Source organism: Atractosteus spatula, chromosome 13, assembly GCF_055471065.1.
Source record: "Atractosteus spatula isolate fAtrSpa1 chromosome 13, fAtrSpa1.hap1, whole genome shotgun sequence".
NCBI lineage: Eukaryota > Metazoa > Chordata > Actinopteri > Semionotiformes > Lepisosteidae > Atractosteus > Atractosteus spatula.
This window is the reverse complement of record NC_142718.1, coordinates 27,598,693-27,618,043: the sequence shown is the minus strand read 5'-3', so window position 1 is coordinate 27,618,043 and position 19,351 is coordinate 27,598,693. Positions and strand designations below refer to the sequence as shown.

The 19,351-nt window shown below is 37.7% G+C and overlaps 1 protein-coding gene across 3 annotated transcripts in view; it reads left to right on the top strand.

Annotated features, from left to right (window-relative positions):
• Nucleotides 1-19,351, top strand: part of ubr3 (ubiquitin protein ligase E3 component n-recognin 3) — an 80,470-nt gene that overhangs the window by 37,763 nt on the left and 23,356 nt on the right. For 2 of the 3 annotated variants that reach the window (XM_088930142.1, XM_088930140.1), the window contains 6 exons: nucleotides 2,866-3,015; nucleotides 4,422-4,555; nucleotides 9,123-9,233; nucleotides 10,428-10,625; nucleotides 10,935-11,071; nucleotides 15,522-15,607. In XM_088930142.1, the coding sequence (XP_088786268.1) occupies nucleotides 2,866-3,015; nucleotides 4,422-4,555; nucleotides 9,123-9,233; nucleotides 10,428-10,625; nucleotides 10,935-11,071; nucleotides 15,522-15,607 (816 nt within the window). Of the gene's footprint in view, nucleotides 1-2,865; nucleotides 3,016-4,421; nucleotides 4,556-9,122; nucleotides 9,234-10,427; nucleotides 10,638-10,934; nucleotides 11,072-15,521; nucleotides 15,608-19,351 lie in introns of all 3 variants that reach the window. The other variant, XM_088930141.1, reaches the window with a different exon arrangement.

The following is a 19,351-nucleotide window of genomic DNA, read 5'->3' as shown; positions in this document are numbered from 1 at the left end:
TTCAAAAAATATTTTGTTGTCATACCTTGGAAAGGAAGTCTCCTCTCCTTGTTTGAGGATGATATAAGCTGCTAGCATTGCCTTTGGCACCTTAAACGAGTCTTATAATTAGACTTTCATTTGCCAGAATGAGGTGGTGTCTTATTTTTTTCCTGCACGCTGTGTTATTGTCGTTTTATGTCTTCCTCCTTAAACAGTCATTTATTGAACGACTGTGCGTGCCATATTCTCAAGTTATGATGGTTATGAAGTTATTATTAGTGCAGTGCATCAGTTTACCTCCTTTCTGAAATGCTGTAAACTGACTCTGTAATCGGATAAAGACAGTGCTGCCTTACGGAAGTGGATTAACTCTTATTAGGAGCACAATGTAGAGGCCGAGAGCTGGGCTTTTGGTTGCCATGGTAACTGCTGACTGAGTGGCTAGCTGTACCTGCCTCTCAGTGTGGAATGATGCTGCAGCAGGGACTGAGAGATAAAACACATATGACAGGGAAGGAGAACTCAGGAACTCCAGAGATCTTCTGAAAGGACACACGAGAAGTTTAAAATAATGGTATCAGTAGCTTAAGCAGTAAGGTTTTGTGTCCTCCTCCTTGAGCACTGTACAATAAATGGTGTCAGTTTAAAAATAAAGTTAATCTTTAGGCTATTACAGATAATTTTATGAAATGCAGGTACTGTATAGGCAGTAAAGGGGAAGATTTAATTAAGAATATATACAGTTAAAAACAGAACAATATATCTTCAGTGTGTGTTATTTTTTTCTCTTCTTTGCCAATTTAAGTAACTGAATCTGAGCTGTAACAGGTAAGTCTGACTTAAACTATGATTTGGTTATGAGAAATCTTTTAAGCCTTTTAGGCTTCATTTTCTACTTCCTTGAAGTGGGATTATCCTCTGTAGACCTCAGAATTATATGAACCCTGACCATATAAAACCTTCAGTAAATTTTCAAATAATTTTTAGGGATTGACTAAAGCTTTTGCATTTTATTGCGATTTCTCCAACTTCAGCTTTCAGTGGTGAAAAGCACCAGAAGTACCCAAGCAAGGTGTCATCTCAGGCACAAGCTGAATCTTTTTGTCCAGAATATCCCAAATCTGTAACTCTTTGGCCTGTCGTCATAAGACAGTCTCGAGATTCTGTGAAGAAAGCTGAACTGTCACAATCTTTGGTGTTGTTGTCATGTGGAACAAATTTCACGAGTGCATCAGCAAGATTTAAAAGCAGTGAATGTCTGTGCACAGTCTGCTAGGCTTAGCAGCTGACTGCTCATGACACACTGCTCAGTCTGATGCTTCTGAGGGTGGTCTCTGCAATGCTGGCGATGGAGAATGCTGTGTGTGCCGTCTCTTACATGATTTAGTGCCTACGAAGCCGGGAGATGGCAGTGGGCACAGTGAGGAAAGCAAATAAAATATTGCTCTTTTTTTTTGCTTAATCTTTCATTTACTTCAAAGGTTCTATGTAATGCGTAATTGTAATCTTGACCAGAATGAGGAGTGTTTCTTTTTTTAAGTTAGTCTGAAAAGGTTTGTCACAGATGCTTATGCCATAAGTATGTGTATGCACATTATCTACACACAAACACAATCTCTGATTTAAAATTAGCCCTCTAATTTGTCAGGCTTCTCCCACAATATGTTCTACTTGGCTCTAAGTCCAGTATTTTGGAACATATAAAGTTCCCCATGTTTCTTAACACCTAAAAAGTTTAGATTTCTTGTTTTTCATTCATTGTGTTGTAAAAAATGAAAGTATTTTTAGGATGTTTCATTACTCTCAGCAATTTTGTGTCCTTTTCCTGTAGGGCTTAAGTGGAACTGATTTGAACTGAAGGATGTCAACAGTAGTTTAGAAGTCAGGATGTTAACATGTTTCCAAGCTATTCTGAATGTGTTCACAACGTAAAGACGTAGGTGGAGAGTATAATGAAAATAGGAAAATAGCCCTAATTTATATTGCTTTAAGCATTGTATAGGAAGTGCTTATGACTAATTTTAAAGATCTAACAATTTGTGACTTTCATTAGGGGAATGTGATTTCATGAAAAAAATTGATTTACATTTTAAGACTGACCTTGGAGAATTTTTAACATTTCCAATCCCACTTTTTAAATGTTTTGAAAATGTAGTTCAAATCCTTTCCTAAGAGACCCTCAAGTTTTACATTACTCAGTTCTTATATCATGCCTTTCAATACTTTTGTTATCCGATATAGATAAACTGATTGTGCTTAAAATTTTTAAATATACGTAGTTGTACGTCTGTATTCAGTGGGATACATTTGTGGTAAAAATGTTGGTTTTGACTTTAAATGAAAAGTGTTTGTCTTCTAAGTATATTTCATCAATACTAGTTTAACAAATGAACGATAGAATTTTCAAAGAATCACCTGGAAGTGGATTGAATGTTGTTGTGATTTTCATGATTTTTCATGTTATTTTAAAAGGTAGCTGAAAAGAAAGCAGATCTAATTTCAAAAGGACACACAGGAAAATGTTTTTGTATATGTATTGCTATGTACAGAATTTTTGCATTCGAATCTGGTTTCTGAATGGCGCTTTTTTGGAAAGCATGTACTTTCTTCATTTCGCACGTCTTGTATTGATTCTTGCATCCAGTCCTGGGGTCTAATAACATCCAAGTTTTGCTGATCACTAATAGAAGATCACTGAACTGAGCTTCTCACCAGTTTTATAGAAAATGGTTTTATACCTCTAAAAATGTTGTATGTTTTAGGTGAAGAGTAGGACTGTTCATATCCCTTCAGTGAAAAATATTATGACCCCTGACCCCTCAATTTGTCTTTTGTGTGGCACATCTTTTATTAAATCCCTTCACGTTTCTGTCCTGTGTAAAGAATCCCCAGAAGCCGATGTTGCTATGGATCTGGGGTCGTCTGAGCAGCAGGTGTCCGAGGTGCTCTATGACTGTGTAATTTGCGGACAGAGTGGCCCATCTACAGAGGACAGACCCATTGGCTTAGTAGTCCTGCTCCAGGCATCTTCAGGTAAGATACAGATCAAAGATGTAAGACGTCAAGTTAGGTCAGTTAATTTTACAGGGTCTTGCTCACATGGCAAGAAGTTAAATCTGTGGTTAAATGACTAGGTTGGAGGGCTTTGTTTCCCTGTGGTCATCTGACAAAGATGGAAACATGTGAATCGCTGGAAATAACAAAATGGGTTACGAATAAAGTTTCAGGTTACATTTCCAACAGACTTCATTCAAACCTGGCTTGTGCTCAGTCTGTTATTTTCAGCTATTAATTATTTGTAGTTTATTTCCACCTTATTGAAGGTCTCACTCGCAGAGGAAGCGTGGCCATTATTTTCATTAGGTTATTTATCATTCATGTTCATTTTTTGCCTTATTTAGAGTTTCAGTGCAAAAATGGAATCTAATTATACTGTTTGCAATGACTTGAAACTTAATGTTGTTTGTGCCGATGAGGAGGCGATTGTAAAAAAAACAAAACAAACTTCACTTTGGGTCCGTGTGATTCAACACTGAGACAACATGCCCTGCAGGTTCTATTCTAGAAACCACATTTTAAGTCTGAACTCTTTAAAAACTAAAGGTCAAAAAACATGTTTCGTAATACAGTTTGAGTGGATTCCTGGCACCTTTGTATTTTGTTGAAGTGGTAGTTGGATATCGTACTGTACTTTTTAAAATATGTTACTGATAAGGTAAAATAGAATGTGTGTTTTATTTGAAAGAAATCTGCCTTGAAATACCTCATGTATTGCTGTACAATCGAATTCCACCGGGAAATAAGAAGCTTAGATTTTGGGAGGCTCAAAATTAGGAAATGGTTAAAAGTTCAGTCAACACAGAGAATTAGTAACTTTAGCTTGATACGATTTAAACTTTTGTCAGAAAGATTTAAATCAATGTTACATACTGTAGGTAACTATAGCATTTTTAATCTATGAAAGATTATTTTAGCGAAGTATAAAGCCAATGAGAATTAAAAAAAAACTGAACCATCCTAGTACTTGTCCTCTCATTGAGCTTATTCATGAATGATCCATCCTTGTAGAATGGTGTATAGGTTGCATTGTTCTTTTTTATCAACGTCTCTTCTTGATATAAAATGTGAAAGTCATTCAAAAGGCATGTCTTTAATTCCCCCTCCCTTAACTACTGTACTGATTAAGGAAGTGATGAGGGAGGTGACTTATGGTTTATATTTCCAATCTATCAGTCATCAGTCTAAATTCTGTGTTTTTAATAGAGGAAACATCTGTGTAATGACTCCATGCAGGCTTAAACATGATATAGGTTCCTTGCAAATGATTATACTTCATTATTTTATGTAAATATTATGTCAAGCTATAAATAGAATTGTTGATAGCTCATTACCATATCATTGTCATCATATCAAGCTCTGGCGTATGTAATGTATTTCAGTCCTGGGGCATCGTTGCAAGAGCACTGAGCCGAAGAAGCTGCCAACCAGCGACGAGGAGCACATTTACCCTGAAGACACATGCGGAGCTACACATGACGTCAGGCTTGCAATGTTACAGCGCTTCTTCAAGGACGTAGGTGTCTGACTAATACGGGAATCCTGTCTCCCCTCTATGTCACGATGCATTTCTGCATTCTCCTTCAGAAGGCAAAATGTTCCCAATAAGGACATTCTGGGTGCAAAGATTTCCTACCTTCTTATTTTAAAGAAAACCTAGCTCGTGTCTTTGCTGTTGTAAGCATGGCTACAAACAGGTTTCCCACTGATACGTGCCTACACATCCTCTGAATGCTTGCAGTGAACCGAAACCAAGTTCCTGCTGGATTTGTCTCTGGAGAAATTAATTCTCGACTTCTGCCTTGGCTTTTCAAGACATCTGCCTTTCATTGCCTCTTGCTGCCACAAAAAGTAAACTGTTTGGGATTTATGCCCCCTGACTGGGCTGTTTCTCTCCCTCACGTTGCCATGGCTTTTGCCTTTTATGCTTCTCTCAGGGGTTCCATGAGGAAAATGCTAAAGCATTTTGTCACAGCATGACAGTAAACTGTCTTGTTCGCTGACTGTCAGTTCTGCTAATCCGTGGTTCGATGTTTCTTTATTTTGGCACGTGCGCTGACATGAAACTCCTATACAGCCTTTGAGTTTTTTATTTCCCTCCGCAAAAGCTTGAATTATTTCAAACAGATTTTGCATTTAACAACTTAAGGGCTCCGTGGTATTCATTTTTTCAAAGTATTAATTGTAAAAAAACAAACATGCTTATTCACGATCGACAGTCATATTATGCGTCAAGATGTTGCCATGCCAGAAAGTGAAATCTTCACGTTACGGGATTTCATGCCCTGTCAATGTGCGTAAAGACTGCCTGTAAATGAAAGAAAGAAACAGTTTAATTTAAAAAGAATTTTCTAGAACTCCACCCCCATGTCTTATTCTATTTTAAAGCAGCAAGCTACATAAAAGCATTTGATGGTTTATTGCCATTTTTGTCAGTTAGCTTGCTTTGCTAACTGTCATTTAGGAGTCCTTTTTTACGTGACGTAACCTGGCTTTTTATGATAAATATTCTATATTTTTGTATGATGTACAAGAAACAGTGGGTGTCTTGCCGGGGGCTTGCACTGAAGCTGTTCTGCTTCTGCTTATATTGGGATTCGTGGATGAACCATAATAATAATGCTAAACAGAACCTCTGCAGTCCGGCTTTATTCTTAAAGCAACTGATGATTTTTCCTTTTTATATACAGTAGGCATTGCTGTTAACTTTGTTTTCCATATTCATATCTTTACCTTTTGTATAGGGGATGTTAAGATGATTTTTGTAATAGTAGGTTCATTGTACACATTAAAGTCATTGTTGGCATATTTTACAATTATGCAAAGCATTTTCCATTGACCTCATTTTCCAGATTACAGCTTTTTTTCAGCGAGTATGCAAAGTTCAACACATAAAAGCTTTCTGTGTATATTTTCTTTTAAGAAAACTATTATAAGTAGATACAAGTACAACATTTATTATACTAAAACATGAAACATTCATACATTCTTTTGTATATTTTAGAAAGAAGTCCTGTTGCAAAATCTGCTCACATTCTATTGCTATAAGAAGATTAATAAAGGTTTTCAATAGACGAATTTTACAGTTTCGTAACTTATGCAGATTCTATTTTAATTCAATAACTGCCCTTCTTTAATTTAATCATGCAAATCTAATATGGTTCCTCCACTGTTTTTGCATGTGAATGGCAAAAGTGATATTTTAATTGTTCTTTTTTTAAAGAGTATCCCAATTTGCAAAACCAAATAATCAAATAATGATAGTGTTTATGAAGACAAGCAAACCAAAGTGTACAAAATGTTAGTCTAATAAAGTGTTTAATTGGTTTGATAGATTTCTTAAAAGACAAAGGGATTTGGAGCATTAAAACCTGATGAAGCATATTCTTCAATTTTTGGTTAATGATTTAGAACTCTCTAGACTCAACAGAATTAGTAAATAATAGCCAACCAAGAAAGTTTTTTGACCTGCTGAAGCTGCTTGATAGATTTTAAGTTGAATCTATGACTTGGGATCACTGTTTAATGTTCCTTAAATGAAGAAAAGCAGCATTACGCACATTTCGTTTTCATTATCACTTAAAGACTGCACTTACAATATAAAATCACAATAAAGGTGATGCAGACAGTATATATAGATTTTTATAGGAAAACCTATAATGAGTTCTACTGACTTTAGACTACATGTAAAGAGCTTCTCAAAATGAGAAGAAATCAAGAAATCCATATCTTTAGTTAGTTCTACATTTTAAAAGTACTTTTAATATCAGTTTCCCTAAAGACCAAAGGTGTCCAGCTTCCATCCTCAAGGGCTTTAGTCCAAAAGGATTTGTAGCCGTCGTTAAATCTCCAGCTGCTTTAGAGCACTTTGTCCAGTAACTCAATAAGATCTATTAAGTTATCAGGGGCACAGGTCAAACAAAAACCTGGTACTGTCTTTCCAGGACTGGAGTAGGATATCCCTCAGTTTAGATAACATGCCATGCTTTTCAGCCATCTTCTGTAATTATTGAGTTGCAGCAGTATACCATGTAATTGCTTTCTCCGTTGTCTAGGTGTGTCTACATAGACACCAAAATATTTATACCTAAATATTGATGTAAATTGGGAAGGGCAGTGATCCTAGTACTGGTCCTTGTGGTACTCCTAATTACAGCACTCCAATTTTAACTGTACACTGTTTTCTATTTATAAACCAGTTCTCAGTCCAAACATCTGTTTCCCTGAATGCCTATTGTCTATAAATGAGAATTTTCCAGCAGGGTGAGAATTTACCTTTAGGGAAGATTTCATCAAGAGCTTTCTGAAAATCTAGATGCGCCTCATCATATTTTTTGTGCGTATCCATTACTGTTGTTGCTTGTTCAAAGAACTGTAAGAAGTTGATCAGGTGAAACCTAACTTTCCTTAAATCCATGTTGGCAAATCCTTAGTGTCTGATTTCCATAATGTTGATTCCCTAATTTAGTTCTTGCTTCCATATCTTTACATTTAATAGGAGTCAGACTTATTGGTCTGTCGTTTCTTAGTTCAGCTATGAATGGACACTGCATTAACTGATTTTCAGTTCATTGATACCACCACTGTTTTAAGCGATTGTTGAGAGAGTTGCATCAGTGGCTACTGGATAAATCTTCTTGTTTCCTTGTGTTTTCATTGCCAAGATCCCATCAGGATTTATTAATCTTGAGTGCTTTGAATATCTGAATCACTTTTGCCTCTTCTGTGCTGATACTGTTTAATATAAAAGTTCTGCCTGAGGTGTGTTATTGACTGAATGGTATACGCATTTAGTACATCAGCCATTTTCCTTTCATTATCATGAATTTCCCAATATTGTACGGGATATTTTACTTCATTCTTAACATTATGCTTTTGCTTTTGTCGCATTGAAAAAATAATTATTTTACCTTGTATTGCAATATTCAGTTTTTCTGTGAGCCTCTCTAATATCCTTTTCCCCCATGTCTACAATTCAATGGTGCTTCTTTTCTCTTGCATACAAAAAGTGATAGACATTGTACTTCTTCCATGCTGAATAACCCATAGGGCTTGATTTGATGGGGAGCATCTTTCTCGTCTTTTGTGCTCTTTTTCAGAGATGGTTTAAGGTCCTAGGAACAACTTTTATTTATATTTATATCAGTGGTCATAATAAAAAATGACCAGCCTTCCCTCTCTTACCCCTCTGTAAATCAATGACCAACACTCTACAATCAAAATGGAAGAGTTGCTTCCAGTACCCATCATACCATGCTTATATTAATCTTCCATAGAACACTACCCATATCTCTGGAACATGTCAGCTCCCTAAGTCGAATCCAGTGTTTTTTTTTAATTGTTGAAATGTGCCTAAACATTGTTATAAGTAGCGGTTTATAAATAGATGTGTTCCCTTCTTAAAATATAGATATTATTATGCTTTAAAAATACAAGTTCGATGAGGGATGACGATATATTTTTAAGCTTACCCCAACAACTCCTACTCCAGGGAATCAATATAAAGAGACTTAAGTCCCCTTGTTTGTTGTACAACTAATGACAAGCAAAGTAGAGTACAAAATGTCAAGAAAAAAAGCCCCAAGATTATTAAGTACCACACTAATCAGCACCTTCTGTTTGCTGATTCACATTCTTCTTCAGACTCGGATGTATGACAGTTTAATTATGAGACCTCAGTTACTTATGATGCCCAAAAGGGAAAGTTTGGTGATGAAGAGATTAATGGATAATTGAGTTAGTGGTCACAGTGAAATGGTCATTTTTTAAAATTTAAAAATTGTCATTTAAAAAAAATTACTGACGCACATTAAGAAATCCAATGACTGTCCTTACGTCCTTTCAGGAGATTAAAATGAAGAAAGCTTCAATTTAATTGAAGGGGTTATGCTTTCTAAGAATCATTTCAACAAAAGTCTTTATGAAGAACCAAAATAACTGTACTTGAAAGACAAAGCTGTGTTAACTGTACTGAAAGTTAACATTTGTGTTTTACATATTTTTGTAATTAGGTGCAATTTCCCTGATAAATAGGGATTTAACTTTAATATATTAATCTTAATTTTCTTTTTTTTTTCCCCCAGAGCTCATGCCTACAGTCAGTGTCAATTGGCTGGGAAGGCGGTGTGTATGTACAGACATGTGGTCATACTCTCCACATAGACTGCCACAAGTCTTACATGGAGTCTTTGCGGGTAAGGTGGCTTTCTTATAAACAAGATATGGTTTGTCCCATGAGGTTTAAGTTTTATCTCGGGTTTTATTAAATGATAACTGTCATTTTCTGTTCAGATAATTAGAAGTTTTTGTTTGCTGCCAAATAGAAATGATTTGGTTATTTGTTGGTCATTACTTTACTTATGATTTCACTATCTTGTATTAAAAAAAAAAAACTTTTGCATTCAGGAGGTGCAGCTTGCAAAAGCCTACATGTAAATACGTAAAGGTTTATTCCATGCTGAAAAGAGAAGAAAAGGAACTCAATATTTTGGCTCTGTTCTCACACCTGAAGAAGGCTCCACAGCCGAAATGTTTCTTTTCTTCTCTTTTAATACATAAATAAATCAGTAAATAAATCTTTACTTGTTTCTTTGCAGCCTAGAGCTACTGTATAGAGTTCATGTGTTACACCTGTGATTAATTTCTAACACTTATTTAATAACTCACTTGACATTGTCATTTTGTTGCATTTTGTTTAGCAGTTGACTTGAGGCTGCGATTCAGACAGTGCGAATTAAAACTTTGCATTCCAGAAATACACCGAGCCTAAGCTCTGCATTTGCGCTTTTGAGATTTAATATGGATGGGATTTACATAATTTAAGAAAGGGATGCATCATAAGTGACTGAATTTTTCTTTTTTGTTTACTTCATTCTTTGATCATTTTGACTAAATCTCCCGCAGCTTGTGATTCACTACTACTTTACGTCTCATTTAATCTTCATTTCATGTACCCTCTTTGTGTACAGTAATAGTGATATTTTATCAGATATTAAAATGAGCAGATGTGTTTTCAGACTTCAAGAGTGAATTTAAAACCCACCAGTTTAATACATGGGGGGGGGGGGGAGAAGGCTCAAGCCAAATCAAATTATTAATTTATTCATTTAAAATAAACATCAGTTAACCTGGGAGAATTCATAATGAGAATGTGTGCATTAATTCCTGAGTATTTGACAGTTAATTAGTGTTCCATCCATCAGAGTTATACATTTATGAGAAATACAAAAAAAGTCTCTTCTTTGGATAAGACCTGAGCGAAAAAGCATTTTTCCCACCCCACCTCTGTGATAACCACTGTTTCTATTTGAGTGTCTTACTTTGGCCCACCACATGGTGGAGGGTGAATGCTCGTGGATGGTGAGGTAACATGTATTTCTTTTTGTTAGAATGACCAGGTGCTGCAGGGCTTCTCTGTGGATAAAGGGGAGTTCACCTGCCCTCTGTGCAGACAGTTTGCCAACAGCGTCTTGCCTTGCCGCCCAGGCCAAGGTGTGGAGACCCCCTGGCACGCACACAGCAGTAAGAGCATCACCGTGCTCGTGAAGGAAGTGGAAGATTTGCAGGAACAGCTGGGGACATTCCCAGTAAGCATCAGTGTAAGGCGGATAGATCTTTACTCAGTTGATGTTGTATCCCTCATCCCATCTCTCCTATTCTCAGCTTCCCTGAATGTAAATCTAATGACTGCACGATGTTCATTTCGTGACTATCTGACGTCCGCAAACTTTTACAAAAGTACGTGTTTAGTCTTCTGCAGTTTGTCCGTTTCCCAGCAGGTATGTGAGGGTTAATCACATTACCAATCCAGTACTGTGTGATGTTCAGTCTTACTTCATCAGGAAATCCGCAAGTCTGTAGGATGAGAGTTATGATTTATAATCTCTCTTTTCCAGTCAGAATCCAGTCTAAGTAAGGAGATTGAGTCTGTGATAAAGGACATAAAGAGCACAACTCAGAAGAAATACATGGACTACAGCAAGACCCCAGGATCTCCTGATAATGACTTTCTCTTCATGTATTCTGTGGCGAGGTGAGCACTGAAAATAAAATCAAAGCCCATGCCTGGACTGTAAGGCCGGAAGATTAGCACAGAGGGGTGTGGGAGGACTTTAGTTCTCAGTTTTTTGTCCAACAAAAATGTCCAACAGTTTTTTTACAAAACACTGTTTTAAATTTGACAACTGTTTGGATGATGTTGCTTAACTGACTGCATACCAACTTTCAGTCAGCGGAGAATCATGTTTTCTTATTAATATTTTTTTGGGCTAACTCATCAACAGTGACTTTACATTTGTACCCATTTATGCAGCTGGGTATTTTACTGCAGCGATCTGAGCAAAGCAGCAGAGCAGTGCCCTCCACCCTGGACATGAGCACACACCCTTCCATTACTCTCGAGTCCAGAAGTCGTAACGGCTACCACACTGCTACCCATGACGAATAACCGTTAAACTAAATAAACAATATTTTCGCACCTTAAATTTTTCATCACAGCCATAGCATGACAGTCTGACTTTGTCTGAAGCTTCTGTGTGATTCAGCAGTCTTTGGGATTCAAGACTTTCCACATGTGCCATTTAATCTTTAGGCAGTCAGTAGTTAAGTATGAGCAATCCTGGTTTTAAGGTGTGATGCAAATGTAGTACCTCTTATGCAAGGAATTGTTACTCTGAGCAATTAATTCCTTTCCACATTTTTTTTAAGATCCCTCTAATGGCGTTTTCCTCGCAATGAAGGTGAATTCAGGCACATAAGAGAATGACCTAGTGTCTGTATTTCTTTTTTTTTTTAGCCAGTCTGAATCTATAGGAAAAAGGAACATTAAAGAAAGGAAATGAACAGGCACAGACAATATTACATCACCCAACAGCGATCTTAAGCCTCCTGTCTGGTTTGGAAGCATTCTTAAATGTCCTTATTAGTGCTCCTGATTATATTGCTCTCTGGAGTTGCAGGTGTGGTGTTAAAAGCTGCCTTCCTAGCAATTTAGCCCTCTCCTATCAAAGTTGTAGTAAAATTTTATTGACTTCCTTGTCCTTATGCAATATAGTCTGTCTGTTCTCAGCCGGTCCTTTATAGATTAACTGCAGTTAACTGCCTTGTATTTTACTCAGGAGTGCAGATGTCTTAAATTCCTCGTCTTGAATTTGTTGGCACTGCTTTAAACTTCTCTAATAAGAGTAAAAGATCATGCTGTTCCCAAAGGGATAGAGCATGATCTTATATGAAAAACCTATAAGCACTTCAGCTATTTGTTTTAGTCTAAAACTGCTGCCGTTAAAAGTGTGTAAATAAAACAGTGGACTCATTTATATTCCCTTGATAAAGCAGGGCATGGCAGTATACCCTAGCTATTCTGCCCACTGGTGTGAAATCCCAGGCCTCTGCTTCCATGCCTGGTAGGTTTTAGAAGTTCAGTGAGCACTGCAAATCGCCTGAAGAGTGGAAAATTCCCTTGTCACACAGATGCCCTTATCAGCAGCAGCCAGATGGAGCCCTGTGCAGGAACATTATCAATGTTAAATTGCTTTTTCTCTGAGGAAGAGAGAGGATTAAAGCACTGCTCCACAGCCTGATGGCATAAGCTGCTAACTCTGGGATAATAACAGCCAGAATTTTCTTATTTTAGTAACACACGAAACACATAATATCTTCTTTTAATCATGTCAAAGAGAAATTCTTACCCGAACAATCTGCGTTATAATCAGTAACAAGTAAATTGAAATGTTTATGATTCTAGTGTATAAAATGGCTTGGGACAACCTGAGCCTGGGATTGGCTTAAATGCAGCACGTGAGTGTTCAGGAAAACAGTGTGTGACGTGTTTTGTATGTTAATGAGCAGTTCCAAGCTGCAGATCACGCCACTCTGCATTAGAGAATTCCATCCCAGTCTGCTATTTATTATCAACCCCCTACTGCAAAATAAAATCCAGGTAGCTGGACCCAAAAATGAAATTGGGGACTTCGTGATTGTCTGACAAACCCCCTCGTCTTCTAGCTTACTATGAAACATGCAACGTCAAAGCGAACACTTCAATACGGATAACTGCATGAAAAGATGAGTAAATTGCTGAAATAAGTGTATTTTAGCGCAATTTATGCAAGCACAAATATGTAGGTTTGCGAGTTAAGAAGCTGTGAACCTGATGGAACCTTAAGTTGCTTTGCAGATATTAATTTACTTCACCACTCTGGGCTTCTGTTTGTGTCCAGGGTAAATCTAGGGACTAATGTAGAGTTCTGGGAGACTTCAGCTATACGCTCTGCGGCTTTTAGTCCACATGAGTAAATACCTTGCCGTTTGATTCAGTTGTGAACATCTGAAGAAATTGGAGAGAAAAAGGTTTTGCCTGAATATGCAAGTTGAATTTATTTTAAGGAAGTGTAACACTGTACTGTGTTAATAGACACACAGACAACTGTAATCCAGTCACTGCCTTTCACAATTGCCACCAGACTTTACTTGTGTCTTGAGCCTTAAAAATGAAGTTAAATTGTTTCATTAGGATTAGAGTGTTGCAGTTCTAACAAAGTAATTATTTGAGCATGTTTATGGTGTACCAGTACACTGCATTTATTCTATCTGCTGCTTTTTCCAATCCAATCTGTTTAAAAGTAACTTCCCTTTCACCCAGTAAAATGTAATTGCAAGGAATGTTACCCTCATTCACACTGGTAGCAGTGTGGAGTAATGCTCAGCACTCTGGGCTCCAGACTGGTTTGTTTGTGGCTTTAAATCCCAAGTGGGAGGTTAGTGTTGTACCCCTTGAGCAAGATACTCTCAAATTGATCCAGTCAATGCCCTGCTGTATTAATGGGTTCTCTCCAGGTTGTCATTGTAAATGTGATTGTGTTCTTGGTTGACATATCTGGTTAAATAAACAGATTCTAGACACCAAATTGTGTATTATAAAAGGAAATGGGCAGAGAATTCATTGTAGATTGCTCAAGCACTGGTTCACATGTGCTGTTGTTGACTGCAGAATGGATCTTATTTTGCGTAGCTAGAGGCTGACCAGCTGTTAAAATTAATTGTTAATAATTCTCTTGAATTTATATATCATGTAAAGAGCAACATAAAATAAAAGCATACAAACTAATACAGTAAATTAAACAACTTAGAATATAAATGTGACTTTTAAGACCATGTTTAAAAGTGACAACTGATTTACAAGATGCTGGAAGATCAGTCCACATCCTTGAGCAACAGAGCACCTCTCTTGCTGTTTTGAGCCTCATACTGGGAACTGAGAGAAGGCCAGTCCAAAGACTACAAACAATATGTAGTTGAAAAAGGCGTTAACTGTTCTCTGATATGTTAAGAAGAGGTATTTGGAATATATTCTGAATTCACATTGAGTCAGTGTTAGCAAACTAACACAGTTGGCAAATGGTTGTGTGTCTTTGTTTCAAGCATCATAGTGCTGCATTATAATAATGAAACCTTGAAAAGACAAAAGCATGCATTAGCTTTTGTGTTAGATGAGAGATGTGAAAAGATGTGAAATGTTACAGAGAAAAAAAACATCACAACTCTGCCAATGTGAGCTTGAAAATCAATGCCTGGGTCAAAGATTAACACTGAGATTTCTGACCCTGATAATTCCAGGATCATCAACAGTCAGCTCAGTTTTGTTCTAGTCAGAGATCAGTTGTAAAATATTTTGTAGCATCCATTTTCACTTCACTGCTATAAGAGAAGATCATTTTATTGGCCATATACAATTTCTTGTATGAGGAATTTGTCTTTTCACATACCCCAACTTGCTCTCCATGAGACACACAGACAGGGAGAGAAGCTTGGGGTCAGAGCGTAGGGTCAGACATTTATACAGTGCCCCTGGAGCATTTGGGGTTAAGGATGGTGCTCAGGGGCCCAATGGAGTAGGATTCCTCTGCCAGCCGCGGGATTCGAACCGGCAACCTTCCAGCCACAGGCGCAGATCCTTAGCCACAGAACCGCCACAGAAATGAAAAGTGATACCATACTGTACATTTGAAGAAACTGAAACCATTTTGTTTTGAGCACTGAAGGAGGTGATGCTTTCAGTTACTGTATGTCATTCAACAATCATAGGACAAGATATACCAACACCCTGTGTTAAACCAAGCATAACTAGTGACATCTGTGACTTAACATATTCCAAGTCTTTATAAATTGATGACTTGAGTGTGATCTACAAGACTGGCTAGAAAATGGGTTTCCAGAACCAGCAATGGCTTACCCCTACTATAGAGCACGCAGGTTCAGTTATATCCTCACTGTCGCAGTAGCTGGAGTGTTGAAACTAAGAGGTGGTGCATGCTGAAAATGTTGATAACTTCACAGATGATCGCAACACCACAGTTGTCAGATATACTGAAGTCTACCTTCTGTGTGCATCGCGGAGGTCATTCTGCTACCAACTGCACTTTCTGTTGCAACAGCTGGGTGAACAGCGGTGTGTTTTTTTTGTCTTTTTCACTCTTGTAATCTAGGACTAACCTGGAGCTTGAGCTGGTACATCGAGGAGCGGATCTGTGCTGTGGAGGTGCAAGTGCTGCTGCCAAACGCTCCTGCTTGAGTAAGTTCAACACCTGCGAGCAGAGGGGAATGTGACTGATAAATTAGTTTTTTCTTTTGTTTTTCTTTTTATCTGGATGTGTGAAGATTTACAGGGCTTAATCCTGTTTTCTACATTGTTTGAACCACTTCTCACTGCGACTACAAAACAGTGCTTTTGCGGATCCGGTAATTACACCAACCAGAGCCAGAGAGTGTATTTTTTTTGTTTTTAAGACAGGATTGTATTTATGCAGCCCTCATTTATACTTAAATTTGTTTACAGTTATCATTGTTTATTTGAGTATTAAAAAGTGACTCACACTTCCCTTTAAAACATTTGCCTTTCAGAATTATATAAACAAATGCAGCCTTACCCATTTGTTAGTTTTAGGTGATTCTTAGCTGCCTAATACTGTATTTAGATTTCATAATTACTGATGATTAGGGTTCTGTCCCCTGATTCAGGTTTATTTAAGAATAAAATGCACTATTTTGCCTAGAAGTACAGGCCACATTATCTACAAAGTGTCCTCCTATTTAGAAGTCTGAATGTTATAAGGACTACAGTACTTGTTCTCTTATTAGGCTATGACAATTCAGGAGCGAGTTCTTCACAGTCTGCCTGTTATTTATGTGTTACTTCTCGTTTAGTTAATGCCTAATCGAAACTCTTGCCTCCGCCTGAGGCTGGTGGGGGGGGATTTTCTTCAATTGTCTTGTCACAACTGCGGTAATGAGGTGTCTTTGGTGTGATTAAAAGCACCAGTCCATGTTACCCTTGTAACAATTGTAAAGTTTGTCGATTAGATATTGCAGAAAATGGAAAGTAGTGTCCCAGGTGAGCTGTTACAGCAACAAGCGTCGGGGGACACGACGTGGACAAATAGGTCAAGCGCTGTTTTAGTAGATTGCACCATGAGGGCAGCTGCTCTGTGGGAATGGAAATTAGGAGTGATTGATGCACCTGTCCGTATAAGTGACTAGGCTAGTGTGACAAGAACAGTCAGGAGTGGAAGCTTTGGCTAACATTAATAACGTAATAGGAAACTTTAATGTGTTACTAGTTGGGATATTGCGTTTCATAGTCAGGGATAGTGTGTTCCATCTTCCCTTTATCCCCCCCCCCTTCTATTTCATTTGAAATGCACAAAATAAATTTATATTAAACCAATTTCAGGGTTGATTTGTATTGTGTGAGTGAATATTTGCAATGCCTTTACCCCCAAATACTCATATCCAGACACTTTTACTTTTTATTTACATTTTTGTTTCATCTTTGTGGATTTCTTTTATAGATTTCTTTTACTTTACCTTTACCTACTGCCCTGTCTCTCTCACACCTGAAGAAGGCTCTACGGCCGAAACGTTGTGTTCTCTTTCTTCTTTTTTTCAGCATGGAATAAACCTATTACTTGTTCCTTCTTTTATAGAGTGTGCACGAATTGAGCTCTATTTTATTCTTTCCTCTTAACAGCCTTGAAGGTGTAACATGGACGGCAAATATCTTTTGAGTGCATGCTCAGAGAGGAAAAGAACAAAAGTAGCAGACTTGTGACAAGATGACTGTCTCCAAATATTGCTGAAAGCAATGGGAGATGGCATGAATCATGCTCTTTTTGCTTTTGCATTCATTGAAAATAGCTGTGTTACATTATGCAGCACTAAAACAGCTCTTGTGGAATGCAGTGTACAGTACTGTTCTTTACTTTAAATACTATGCACGCACCAAATTAATGGTTATTATCATTTCTTTCTTAAATATTTGCTTGTCCACATTTACTTGTTTTCTGTTGTGGTCTTTGAATGCAATCCAGTAGCTCCTGTTCAGTTTTAAAATCTGTTTTACTATTTTGCATTATTTCTGACATTATTAGCTGAAATAAATTACCTATCCTATTTCAGTGTAAGTGGGAAGCCTGTCTTCCTTGATTGGACCGCAAAAGAGATTTCACACTTGAAGATTGCCATTTTTTTGAGCCACATTAACTGTGTAGCAATGCTGTAGGCCAAATTTACTCAGCTGAAGTACATTAGTGTTTGCTGTTACTAGGGATTGGAAATGGTGGTGAGCACAGAACCTGTGCTAACTACTAGAGTTTCATGGGATTTGAAAACCTATTTCAAGAAATCTCTTGGGATTTTTTGGTTGAATCACTCTTACTTTTAGCTATAGAATGTGTCACAGCTAAGAAAATATTGGTCTTTGACAGGATCACGCTAGATGGCAGTACAGTCTGAAATAAATGATGGGAATATATTTAACTGGCTGTAAGTAGGAGCTTTCCATTCATCTGTAAAAGTACATCTAAAATCAATGAGTCATTAACTGCACAAGGCCTTAGGAATAAAGTAATTTGTATTACGAGACAAATTTTAGACAATTGCCATGTATGTGATAATTAGAAGATCTCAAAATAGGAATTGTTAATTGTGCAATATGCCAATTGAAAACAGAATGTACAGACACTCTTTCAGGCAAGCAAGCGTCACAAATCTATTGCTATAGATAATCACAGGAGAACGGAAGAAAATCGCAATCTGCAAGTGACAGCAGCTTTGATGGAAACTACAGTTAGATCAATATCTGTAGTCAGAAGAAATCTCTGTTTCTGCTGTCATGGAAAAGCTCTTAAACTGCATTAAGGAGAAAACAGGAAGCAGCCTCAGTACTGCAAGAAGTGCATAGATATTAAGAACTGTTGTTAGTCTTATTTTTTGTTTCACTGTAGTTTTTTTTTCAATTTATAGATAATGGGGTCATTTGAGTCAGGAGGTTTTGAGCTCTGGCTATTTTCAGCCTTGTGTCTGCTCTTTCAGAGCAGGATGTTAGATAGATAGATACTTTATTGATCCCGTGAGGGAAATTGCAGTGCAACAGCAGCTTAACACACACAACACAGCCACAGTGTAACGAATTATATAATAATGGTACAGTACATACAATACAATACAAGAGTTACTCACAGTCCGGATGCACAAGAACAAACTAGAACAGAACAGTACACAGAACACAGAGTAACTATAGATATAAATATAAATATAAATGTATTGCACAGGTCCCTGGCATATATTGCACAAAAAGTGGTTGTAAATGGGAAAAAGAAAAAGAAAGAGAACAGATGTAGCAGTAGATGTGTAGATGCGTTTAGTCCAGAAACAGGTCACTGTCGATGTTGCCTCTGCCAAGACGCAAGGTGGATGCATTGTACAGTCTTATGGCAGACGGCAAGAATGACCTTCTGTAGCGCTCCCTGTCGCACCGTGGATGAATCAGTCTATTGCTGAACGTGCTCTTCATTCCTGCAAGCCTGTCATAGAGGGGATGGGAGAAGTTGTCCATGATGGCCTCTAGTTTGGACATCATTCTCCTCTCAGCCACTACCTCCAAGGAGTCCAGGTCAAACCCAATGACAGAGCTTGCTCTCCTGATGAGCTTGTTCAGCCTTTTGGAATCTACTGCTCTAATCCCAGAGCCCCAGCACACCACTGCGTAGAAAATGGCACTCGCTACCACCGACTGATAGAACATGTGTAGCATCTTACTACACACATTGAAGGACCTGAGCCTCCTCAAGAAGTAGAGTTGGCTCTGTCCCTTCTTATAGATGGCCTCGATGTTCTTAGACCATTCCAGTCTATCGTCGATGTGCACTCCCAGGTACTTGTACGAGTCCACCATCTCCACGCCACTCCCATGGATGTAGACAGGAGTAGGTTTGACCTTTTTCCTCCTGAAATCTACCACCAGTTCCTTTGTCTTTGT